The 11,539-nt window shown below is 34.5% G+C and overlaps 1 protein-coding gene across 4 annotated transcripts; it reads right to left on the reverse strand.

Moving 5' to 3' along the window:
- Window positions 1-6,750: 6,750 nt before the first annotated feature.
- LOC117927081 (transmembrane protein 45B) lies at window positions 6,751-11,118 on the reverse strand. Of its 4 annotated transcripts, XR_004653285.1 has the most exons (5): window positions 10,891-11,118; window positions 10,204-10,683; window positions 7,853-8,348; window positions 7,221-7,285; window positions 6,751-7,030 (listed from the first exon to the last, which is right to left on the reverse strand). XR_004653285.1 is itself a non-coding variant. In XM_034846494.1 (4 exons), exons 2-3 carry the CDS (start codon window positions 10,548-10,550, stop codon window positions 7,859-7,861), a joined length of 837 nt encoding a protein of 278 aa, XP_034702385.1. In that variant the 5' UTR covers window positions 10,551-10,677; window positions 10,891-11,117; the 3' UTR covers window positions 6,751-7,030; window positions 7,853-7,858. The 4 variants fall into 4 exon arrangements, 3 of the variants coding, with proteins under 3 accessions (XP_034702385.1, XP_034702378.1, XP_034702392.1); XM_034846494.1 differs by lacking the exon at window positions 7,221-7,285 and having other exon boundaries at window positions 10,204-10,677; window positions 10,891-11,117; XM_034846487.1 differs by lacking the exon at window positions 7,221-7,285 and having other exon boundaries at window positions 10,891-11,117.
- Between the last annotated feature and the right edge of the window lie 421 nt (window positions 11,119-11,539).

The raw sequence follows: 11,539 nt of genomic DNA on the forward strand, positions 1-11,539 counted from the left end.
CTTTACAAAATATCAAGAGGGAGAGGACTACAAGCAAGCCCATAGCCTCTAAGATCAAGTTCATCTTGATTTTGGGTGCATCACCATTGTAAAGATGGGTTGGTCCAATGAATAAGGAAATATGGACTTGCCTTTATAAACAAGACCATATATGTTTGTAGAAGTGGCTTATCGTGAAGATGAAACTCTTCACTTGGTAACATTGAAGTCATGGATCTTGGTTACACAGTTAACTTGAATGTGATGTAGTAGAATCACCTAAAGTGTTCTCACTTGCACAATCCAAGGACTAAAGTAAAAGATATGTTAATCATTATCTTATGATAACCCTTTAAGGTTCAAGGTAGATGATTAATTAGAAAGGGTTTTTACCCTAGTAATGAGAATCATGACGTACCTAAAGTAGGCTTGATTCTTATGATACTAGGATACCTTACAAAGAGACATGTTGTTTGAGAGCACTACATGTTTGCTAAATCATTGCTATATTGCCTTGAATGCTCAGTTTATTTTATTAATTCATGGAACTATTGTATCTGTCACGATTATCATGTCTTTAGTTTAATTACCTATTATCTCATTTTTTTAGTTGGACCTAGTTTTAAACTAAAATAAAAAAAACTAGATATAGTATTAGTTGTATAGAAGCTAATAGAGCAAGTTATTTCCTTTGAACAAACCTAATAGAAACAAAAAGCAACATACCAAAAATGACATAAGATGAATTAAAAAACCAAGTGTGTCATACTTGGATCTATAGGAAATGTGTTGTAGAAGCAACACGTGTCTATTGTCATGGTCTATGATATTCTCTTTAAACTTGTAAGGATTATTTGGTGATAAGGGCAAGCCACATAGACAAGTTATTCTTAGGACTATTATGAACACCAAGGTTTATATGATCTTAAAGACCTTACCCAAATTCCTTCGGGATAGTTAAGAGAATTCTCAACAACTCATATGATAGTCAAAGGTTCTTTAAGCTCTTTTACTAAGGAGAAAAAGAATAACACCAAATAAGAAAGTTCAAGAAAGGAAATAAGAGAGCAAGCTCAAGGGCATGTGATCCATTTATGGCCTTCTAGTATACTAGAAGAGGAATGTCTAATTTACCTAAGGAAAAAGGAAAACACACATGATATTCTCATTGTTAGATATATAGTGGTGGATTTTACTAATCATGGTGGATAGGTTCCAAGGCCACTATTTATAGTTCTTTATAGAGTTTTCAACAAGTGAGAAGGTTACATGATGGGACTATACTTACCTTAGCTTTAGTTGCAAGGTTAGTTGTGCATGATAGTAGGAGGTATTACCTTTCTTTTATGTGTGACTCTATTATCACTTTGTTAAGTAATGAAAATTATCATATCTCAAGTGTTAGTATTGAGCTCCTAAAAGCAAGACATGATATAACAAAGTTAGATTTAATTGTCCCTTTGTTATCCTTTTGGTGTATTGAAATTGATTTGAGCATTTAGCCCATGTCACATACATTGTACATGACTTGTGTGCATTAGGAGTTGCATGAAAGATACAAGTAATGGGTTCCTTATAAGTAGATAAGTTGTCTATAGTCATTTCATGGATTTAGACAATCCAGTAAAGACTGTAATGCACCACCTCCTAGTAAGAGGGATGACTTGTCTTGGCCATCGAGATGGGTTTCCTATGGTGAGTGCAATAGATGATGCACACTAGACAGGACCTACAATGAAGCATGACGTAAGACTATCAATTGTCATGATTCATCAAGCTACTATACTACGTGGACTCTCAACCTTGAGAGGATATTGAGTCTGTGTCAAAATTAACAAGAGACTTTAACCTATGGGTGAGACCTTAAAGTGGTCATATATCCCTATGGATTAGGTCATTGTTGATGAAGGTTGGTGGCAACAGGTATTCTCAATAGAGACACCATGATATATCATAGGATTGAGATAGTGTGTCCTCTTAGGTGATCCAAATGACATGTGATCATGAAATCTACGGCCACAATAATTCCTTTAGTGGAATTTGACATGTGCTCCTTGAAGATAGAGTATTTTAATTGATCACAAAATAAGTAAGATTTGTAATTCAAGGATTGGAGAGGTAATTTAGATAGGTGATAACACTACCTTGTTAGATTATAGATACCAATTCATCGGGAGTCTGCATACAGTGGATAGTAGGTCACAAACCCGAACTTTATCTCGTTGTTATTTACATGGGGTACTGGAGTACAGTTGATTCTCTTTAGTGGAATATTAAATCAACTTCAAAGTTAGGTTCTGAGGGAGCTAATATTCCTATGGGTCCCAATGGTTCATGCTCTCAGCTCATATACCATGTTGGCACTATTTATAAAGGTTGGATTAACTTTAGGTTCATTCTTATGCATAAGGGTATTTTGGTAACTATGCAAGGTTGCACAAGAGATAATGAATAAGGTCTCTAGATTATACTAATTGATTAATTAGATGACCTTATGTGGTTTATTAATCAATTAGGACCCATATTGGGCTAAATTAAGTTACCCAAGCCTTGATGGGCTCAAGTCACTTAAGTCTAGTGGGAAACCCTATAAATACCCTCTTATGGGTTAGCGTTTCCTAATGACTTTGAGTTAGTTGTCTTCCACCTCCAGGGGGGGAAAAACCAAAAATTCCTCTCTACCATTGCCCACACTTTAGAGTGTTAAGATCATGGTTTGAGTTATCGGGTAGAAGATCTTAAGTATACGAGACCACTAAACTATTCAGACATATTCTTCACCACAAGGAATTGATATGAGAACATCCAGATCCAAGTATAGGATTCATATCTCTAGATCTATAGTTAATAATGGTTTTTATTGTCATTTTATTCTATTGTGATAGATTTAGAGATGCTTATGAATAGATGCATGCACCTTACAAGATCTAAAGTATAGGAACAAAGTAATCCAAGGTTCCTAACATCAAGAATGAACCTAGTACAAATCAAACATTTGGTATCTAGAACTAGGTTATATTAATCTAACTAGGGTCCAAAGATTGGTCAAGCCTAAACTTTTTTATTCTAGAAGATCTTCAAATCTACGAATCCTATATAGATGGTAGAATGAATAAGAAGTTGGTCATGGCCATAAGATGCTCTTTTCCTAGACAACCTTTCCCCAACCCTATCACTTTGACCTTTTCTTTTAAAAGACTAAAGTCATGGAATGTTTGGAGTTAGTGCATACTACCATTTATGAAACTTTTAAATTCATAAATAGGGAGGGTAGGAATACTTTATTACTTTTATTGATGAATACTCTAGGTTTATATATGTATATCTAGTACATGGGAAATTTGATGCCTTGAATAACTATATTGAATTTAAGGTGCAATTGAATAACCAATCGAGTAAATATATCAAGACACTTCAATTAAATCGAGGTGGTGTGTCGAGTAAGTTTGATTCATGGATTATATCCTAGTTGTAGGCACCAAGAACTTTATTCTGAAATGGAGCAGAGGAAAGAAGAAATCAAACTTGATGGACATAGTGAGATTGATAATTGGTTTCTCATCACTTTCAATATTCTTTTAAAGATATGTCTTATAGACTATGTGTTACCTCTTTTTCCTAAGAGGTATATCAGTTTATAAGATATTCAAGAGGATTTCAGCGTTATTACTTTATAGTTAGGATGTAGAAGGTGTTTGTTAGTACAAAAGTCAAATTTCTAATAAAGACTATATGATAAGTAATAAGGCAAAGAGTGATATAGATTAGTAAGCACTAGAAAACAATCCCACTTTTGCTTAAGATATTATGGATCCAAAAATATAGAGATATATCATTCTTATTACTTCTAGTACACCAGTACCTCATCATAATGGGAGTTTGTATCCCATGAATTTTGATAAAGCAATGAACAATATTGATGCTCATAGCTTAGCAAGGAGCTATGAAGGGATAGTTAGAATCCTTATGTTCTAACATTGTCTGAATTCTTATAGAAACACCCGGAGAGATAAAACCCATAGGTGTAAGTTAGTCTATAAGAAGAACAAAGGAGTAGATAGAAGAGTTGAGATTTATGTGTCTAGATTGTAGCTAAAGTTTATAGTTCAAAACATTGTTTCAAGTATAAGAAACCTTTTCACTAGTAGTCATACTTAAATCCATCAAAGTACTTTTATCCATTGCGGTGTATCTCTTTTAGGAGATTTGATAATAAGACATCAACATAGTGTTCTTGAATGGTTATCTTGATTATTAGAATCTATATGATGAAACTAAAGATTTTCATAGCAAAAGATCTTGTGTACAAGAAAGTGTAGGGAAGCATGGTAGTGTTCTAAAATCTTGTATTATAGATGACAATCTACTCATTGAGAATGATGTAAGGATACTATCATTAGTCAAGATCTATTTGTCTATTCAATTCTAGATGGAAATCTAGAAGTGGTGCAAGATATTCTTGGATTTATTGTTCTTAAGGACTATAAGAATAGGAATATTGTGTCATGTGTACCTACACTAACAAGCATTTGGTCAAGTGCATAATGTAGGACTCTAAGAAGGGTTTGCTACCCTTTAGTTTTAGAGTTCCCCTTTTAGGATAGGTGTTCAACAGTTGAGAAAAGAAATCGCATTAAGACGGTATGCCTCTGCAATGAGTAACCTTATATATGCAATTTAGATCAGATATTTGCTTTACTAAGGTATGGTAAGTAGATATCAGTCAAATTTAAGTCCAGAACACTGAACAACTATCAAGCATACTCAAGTATTTTATGAGAATGTGGGATTATATGTTTGTTGTCAAAAGATTGAGTTAAATACCCCAGGGATAAATTTAATTCATCAAATAGTTCATAGAAGTGATGTGACAGTTGAAAAGATACCTTCTATGGAGAACCTGACAAATCCCTTTAATAAGAAATTAACGTGAGAGTCTTTAATGATCAAAGGGATTACATAGGTGTCAAATATGTATCTAGTATGCTTTGATAATATTATGCTTTAAGGGCTAGTAGAAGATTGGTAGGATGGAGTTATTAAAAGCATAACATGATGTAACAAATTTGGAATCTATTATTTATTTAATGATATTCCAGATTCACTTTTATCTATCCTTATTTCATACATTATACTCTATGAGCATTCTCACCTAGCACCTCTTGCATTGAACATGACTTAGGTGTATTAGGAGTTGCACAGAAAATCGAAGTCATGGGTTCTTTAAATGTAAATGATTTGTTCATCGTCAGTTCATGGACTTAGTCAATCCATTTGAGGTTGTAATGCATTACCTCATAATTGGAGGAATGACTGATCTTGGTCATCAGGATAGGATTCCCATGGTGAGTGCACTAGTGTGTATTGTTATACATTGGACACGTATTACAATGTCATGATGTAAGGCTATTGGGCAGTCATGACTTTATCAAGTTGCTACACTGTATTATCTCTCAACCTTAAGAGAATATGAGTTTGTGTCAAAGTTAATAGTGGTTTTAACCTACAAGTGAGATCTTAAAGTGATCATACATTCCTTATGAATTAGGTCAATTTTGATGGAAGTCGATAGCAACAAGTATTCTCAATAAATGCACCATGATATCTCATGGACTTTGAGACAATGCGTGCTCTTGGGTTATCTTAAGGATGTGTGATCAAGAAATTTATAGCATTGCAATAATTCTTTCAATGCAATTTGACATATTCTATTTGTGAACTAGAATATGTTATTTGATCACATAATAGAAGGATTTGTTATTCAAGGATGTAAGAGATAATTTTGAGAGGTAAATAGCTTTCACCTTGTTAGATTACAAACACAAGTTCATGGGGAGACTATGTATACAGTGGATAATAGGTCACGGACTCAAGCACCTGGTGTCTCATTATATAGGGTACTAGAGTGAAATTGACTCTATATAGTGGGATATTGAGTCAACTTTAAAATTGGATTTTGAGGGAGCTAGTACTTTCTTGTGGGTCCTAGTGATTTTTGTTTGAGCTCATATACCTTGATGGAATGGTTTATAAGGGTTGGATTGGTTTTTAGTTAACTTATGTGCATAAGGCGTTTTGGTAATTATGCAAGGTTGCATATAGGTAAATGAATAGTATCTTTGCACTAGGCTAATTAATTAATTGGATCCCGATTAAGCTAATTAATTAATTATGACCTTTTTGGGCTAGTTTAAGTGACTCAAGCCTAAGGTGAGTTTGAGTTAGTTAAGGCTAATAGGAAGCCTAAAAATACCCCCTTAGGGGTTAAGGCTTCAGATTTTGTCATTCTCTCCCATTAGTCTAAAGAGAGAACCCTAGCCTCCAACCTAAAGATTTTTACAATCTCAATGCCAAAACTCAAGAAGGAGTCATCCAGTGGAAGATTAATGGTTTAGGAGATTTTCTGCTGATTTGGAGTTTTCTACACTAACAAGAATTGATCTGGGAACATTCATATCGTAGGTATAGTAGTACTAATCTCTATATCTAATTTTTTTTTATTGGTTTTGAATACACCATGTTTTCGTTGTGAGTAGATTTAGAGAGCCTAGGATAGTAAATAGTAAGGCATGGACCTGAGCATTGCCTTGTTATTGTAGCAACCCTACTTAAAGGGTTCACTAAGAGACAATAATCCCATTATATATCAAAAACTAATAATGAAACCATTGGCTTAAATGGAGGAATAAGGGTAAACTAATGTAAAGAGAAAGAGAAACATGTTGATAAAACAAAACTAAATTCTAATCAGAATAAAAACGAAATCTTCAATGGAGTAATAGTAGACCAGGCCTTAAGGTCGAATACATCTCAAAAGTAATAATTGCCTGAAAAAGTAAAGAGAACTAGGATCCACAAACTAAGGATAAGTAAATAATGCTGAAGGGTCATTCCCTACATAACATTTGCATTTATATAAGTAATGTCCATAAGAATGTGGTCTACATTACTTGCTTCCCCAGCAATGAATACTTAGACAAAAAGAAAAAGAAAAGAAAAACCCTCTATGTTAACTTTAATGTGAATCACTTGCTCAACATGTATCAGAAACCTGTAGAAACAAAAAAATGCTCAAGTCATCATCACTAGCAGGAGGAAACATCTTCTTTAACACCAGTACACTTCTTCAATCTCCGAAAAAAAAACCTATCCAACTCCATTTATTATAGTGGAGATTAATTTTAACCATTTGCAAAAGGGTTTATAGTATTATTGCAAATGGAATTCAACCTAAACCTTACTCATCCCATCCAAACCCTCTCGCATACATGATCTTGAAGGGAAGTGATCTCTTTCCTTATTTTTCCTGGTTTACACAACATTATTTGGTGGTTAGCCCATGATCCTTTACCCCATGAAAATTTAACAAAAAAAAAAAAAAATGAAAAACTGTTGCTGCTAAGCGGAGTTTTGAAGTAAATCAAAATTGGCAAATGTGAATCTAGAACGGTCCTACAATGAATAGAAGTTTAGCTGCTACTTAATTATATCAAGTGTGAAAATTGTTACAAACAATAAATTTGTAATCATGAACCAGAATATAACTTTAATCCAAAAAAGGGCCAAAATTTTAGCATTGTCTAACAGAGGGAAATGAAACCAATCCTCTTTGTTTTCTATGGCAATTCAAATTGCAAATATAGGATCATTTTTTAGATTCCAGGAAGTGAAGTTCTTAATTTTTGTTAAATTTTAACTGATGTTCTTATATAAAATGCACCTCCACCCTTCAATGGCATGCGGACAAATTGTTAAATTTCATGAGTTCTCTAAATGTCTTTGGGAGAAACTCATAAGCAAATGGAAGGCAGGATAAAGATGGCAGACCCTGCTTCAGTCAGAATGAATGGGATACAGAATGAATATGACATACCGCACTTTAATCTCGATCTAGTTCATTCTCTGCTACACACAAGCTCCTAAGATCAGGATGCCCAAATCTTGAAGCAGCGAAGCCATATGATCCTACAACTGCAACAAGGACACCAAATGCTATGATAAATAGCTGGAAGTTAGCCAGCAACTCGCCCCGAACTTGATATTCTGGTGAATGACATGATATCATATTTTCTTTAAGCCGGCAACCTTCTGGCATCATAGGCCCATAGAGAGTGAAGGCAGTCTGATAAAACCAGAGGCCTTGGAGGGCTATAGCAATGCCACAACACAGATCAACTGGAAAGCTGGTTGGCATGAGGGCCCCAAAAATAGTGGATAAAATGCATAGGCCGATCAGGATCACAAGGAGAAGGTGGTAGTACCCCTCAAGTCCTTTATGGGTTGTTGAATGAAAATAGAATAGGAAATACTCTGCAGAGAACGCTGTGGCAGCAATCAAGCAGAGAGCTCCTTCTGGCAAGGGAACTAAGCTGAAAAAAAGGGGAAAAAATATGGTCAGCCATAGTTACTGATGAAAATCTCATTATTGCATTGCTGTTTCTAGTTGTAAAAAGGCCGATCAAGAGCAATCACAAGAACAAGTTCCAAAGGTAATGGGCAGAACATAAGGTTAACAAGAAATCAAGATTTAAGTAATGGCATATGAGTTACCTGTTCTTTAATTATAATGTCCATATAGCTTCTATTTTAAAAAATGTGTATAAATCTTTCTCTATTATCATTGTTTAATTCTATGTAAGCAAAATGCCTGCAACAATCAATGCCTTGAGACTTAAATACTTATGGGAAACATTTTTTATGTAAGATACTTAACAGGAACTTTGTAAGGTACATTGTAGACTGTAAAGGCTCCAAAATTTGACCAAGTAGTAAAATATGAAATAGTAATGATGAATATGCCTTGGGCTTGAGACGCGCTAGATCTTAATTTGTGCATCATACTATTTTCCCACATTTTATAAGAGAATTTATTGAGAAAAATGAAAGGATGTTTATTTGATTTGCTTAAGTTGCACTTTATTTTCATGCATTTGGTGTTGAGAAGTCAAACAAAGGGTTTACTTGAGATTAAAGATAACCCAAACAGATTTTTGTAGTGGTTAGAGCCACTGCTTATGATTTTCTTGGGTTCCCCATAATCATTTCTGGGAAACCAAATATAAAGCTAAAGTGGGTCATTAGTAGTTCACTATGCTGTTGGCCTTAAATTTGTAAAATGTGGACAAATGATACTTAAACAAGGTAAGGTGGAAAGGGTTGCACTCTCGGTAGTAATCAGAGTAGGTGACTAGAATAGTATCCAGAGAAATGGATTCCAGTATTTTTTTTTTAGTAACTGGAAAATGCATAAATATGTAAAGTAACAACCATCAAATCACTGATAAAAGCCAAGGAAATTCATAAGAAACATTAGGATAAACACACAAAGAAAAGCCTGATAGAGTTATCCAGTGAAACTGCCATCGACTGAGTTTGGGTTCTCTGTTTCATATCCAACAGCTGATAATTATGAAGAAGTATCCAATGTACTGATGATCCAAACCAAAGGATAACTGACGTGGGTCTCACAGCTAATAAGTTCAACTACTAGTGTAAATTCTGCCTGGAGGCACACAGATACAAATCTATCACACTAATCACAATTTTCTAAATATAAAGATTAGAATGAATGATTTTCTTAAGATATAACTACCTCCAGTCTTAGTACCAAGATAATTCAAACAAACTGGTTCCCCCATAGGGAATTAACAATGCTATTTGGATCCTACTTCTATTATCTTTTTCAATCAGTTGCATCCAGAGAAAATTTGGGGCACCACCTCCTGCATTGATAATTGCAATCATATGGAAAAACAAAATGAAGTATGATGTGGTATTTCATCTTGGACCTTACATGAGACAAGCAAAAGGTCTACAAATTATACGTGATAGTGTAATATAAATGCAATTTCACAGTGAAAATAACAATGCTAACATTTCTTAGTCCAACTACCAATTCCCCTTTGCACTCAAAAAAGTAATCGAAAAGCGATTCACAACTAGTCATTGCCATCATTGTCATCATTGCCATTTGTAATACTAGACATTGCCATTCCAAAATTTTGAAATCTGGAAACTTTTACCAGATCACCACATCTCCACCATTATTTATGATTCAAAATTCACCAAAAACAAATCAAATTAAAATGTCCAAACCTGTTCCTCCATGATATATATTTTTTTTTTCCGGAGAAACCAAAACCTAAACATATAGTGATAAAATTGCACAACACCGAAGCAAAAAGGAGGAAGAAAATCAAAAGTAAACACAAAACAAATACCAACCCGGTTTGCTGAGAGAGCAAGGCGACGACCCCGAAAATAAAGAACATGAGAAGCATCCCAGAGTGCTCAAAGTCATTCATGTGAGATGGGTTCAAGACCCCATTCACAAAGAACTGGAGATGAGTTGAATACAAAAGCTCTATGCACATATCAATAAAAGCTCCGATTGCCACCACATAAAGCTCCAAGTATCTAAGCCTTCCATTAAAACCAGACACAGGGTTCCAAACCCGAACCTGAAACCCCTTTGGGTTCATCACAAATCTCACCACTGCGCTCCATATGTGCCACAAACCCACTGCTAGAAACAGCGTTCCTGGCAGAACATGCCCCATGAATGAACCCATCCCTCTTCAATCAAAATCAAATCAGAGCAACAATTGATCTCTCCAACCAGTTTTTCCTATTTCAACAATATCTTCCGCAGCATCAAGAAGAATTTGGAGATATATCAGCAGCCATGGATGAAAATATCTGTGACTAAGACCAACTCGGTCAACAAAGGAAACCCACAAATCAACTTTTCTTAATAAGAAATACATCCAAAAAATTTAAAGAAAAAAGAAACCCACAAACGAAAAAGGAGAGGGAAAACAAAGGCAACTTTGAATCACGCTTTCTGCCTGAGATTTTTGAGTTGTTGATTGGGCGGAAAGGGGGGGAAGGGGAGGAAGAAAAGGAACTTACAAAATTTAGAACGTAATGAATTACTTTGGAAGCATAGAATTCGAAGTCTTTGCGCCTGCGATGATTGCAATAAAAAAAGATGGGGTGAAATGAATGACTCAATCAACCGGGTAAAATAAAATACTGAAGGATCTGATTCCCATAAAACCCAGTGCTGTCGCAGCTGCCGGTGCTGGGTCCTTGTTGAATGGAAAGGGCAAAAGGCAAACGGAAATAATGACGACATCATTTTCAATCTCTTTTACATACCCATCCGCGAGAGACAATTAAAGAAACAATTTTCTTTCACATGTTTTTTCGGAACAGTCTCCATCTGGCCCATCCCCACGTCCTACACTTTTCACATTCTCAGGTCTGACCTTTTCTACACTGTTTTAGCAGACAATTTTCTCTGAGGAAAATTTTGAAAATAATTAGGGCTGTACTTAAAAAAACATAGGGTATGTTTGGCCGTATTTTTTAAAAGTTGTTTTTAAAAAATGTTTTAAAAATAGAGAATAAAAAACTATTTTTTAGAATTTTTTAAAAAATTAGTGTGTTTGACAAGATATTTTAAAAAATAGTTTTTTAAAACAAAAAACAAGAAGTTTGTTTGAATAAAAGAATTGTATTGATTTTAAAGACAACGTATTACTTTTATTTTATAAAA

Source organism: Vitis riparia, chromosome 2 (genome assembly GCF_004353265.1).
Source record: "Vitis riparia cultivar Riparia Gloire de Montpellier isolate 1030 chromosome 2, EGFV_Vit.rip_1.0, whole genome shotgun sequence".
Classification (NCBI taxonomy): domain Eukaryota; kingdom Viridiplantae; phylum Streptophyta; class Magnoliopsida; order Vitales; family Vitaceae; genus Vitis; species Vitis riparia.

What these genes read in the sequence shown, in the direction of transcription:
- LOC117927081 (XM_034846494.1), bottom strand. Translation starts at nt 10,550, where the DNA reads ATGGGTTCATTCATGGGGCATGTTCTGCCAGGAACGCTGTTTCTAGCA. An exon ending in TTGCTCTCTCAGCAAACCGG is followed by an intron (nt 8,349 to 10,203) that starts GTTGGTATTTGT and finishes CCTTTTTTTCAG; the next exon opens with CTTAGTTCCCTTGCCAGAAG.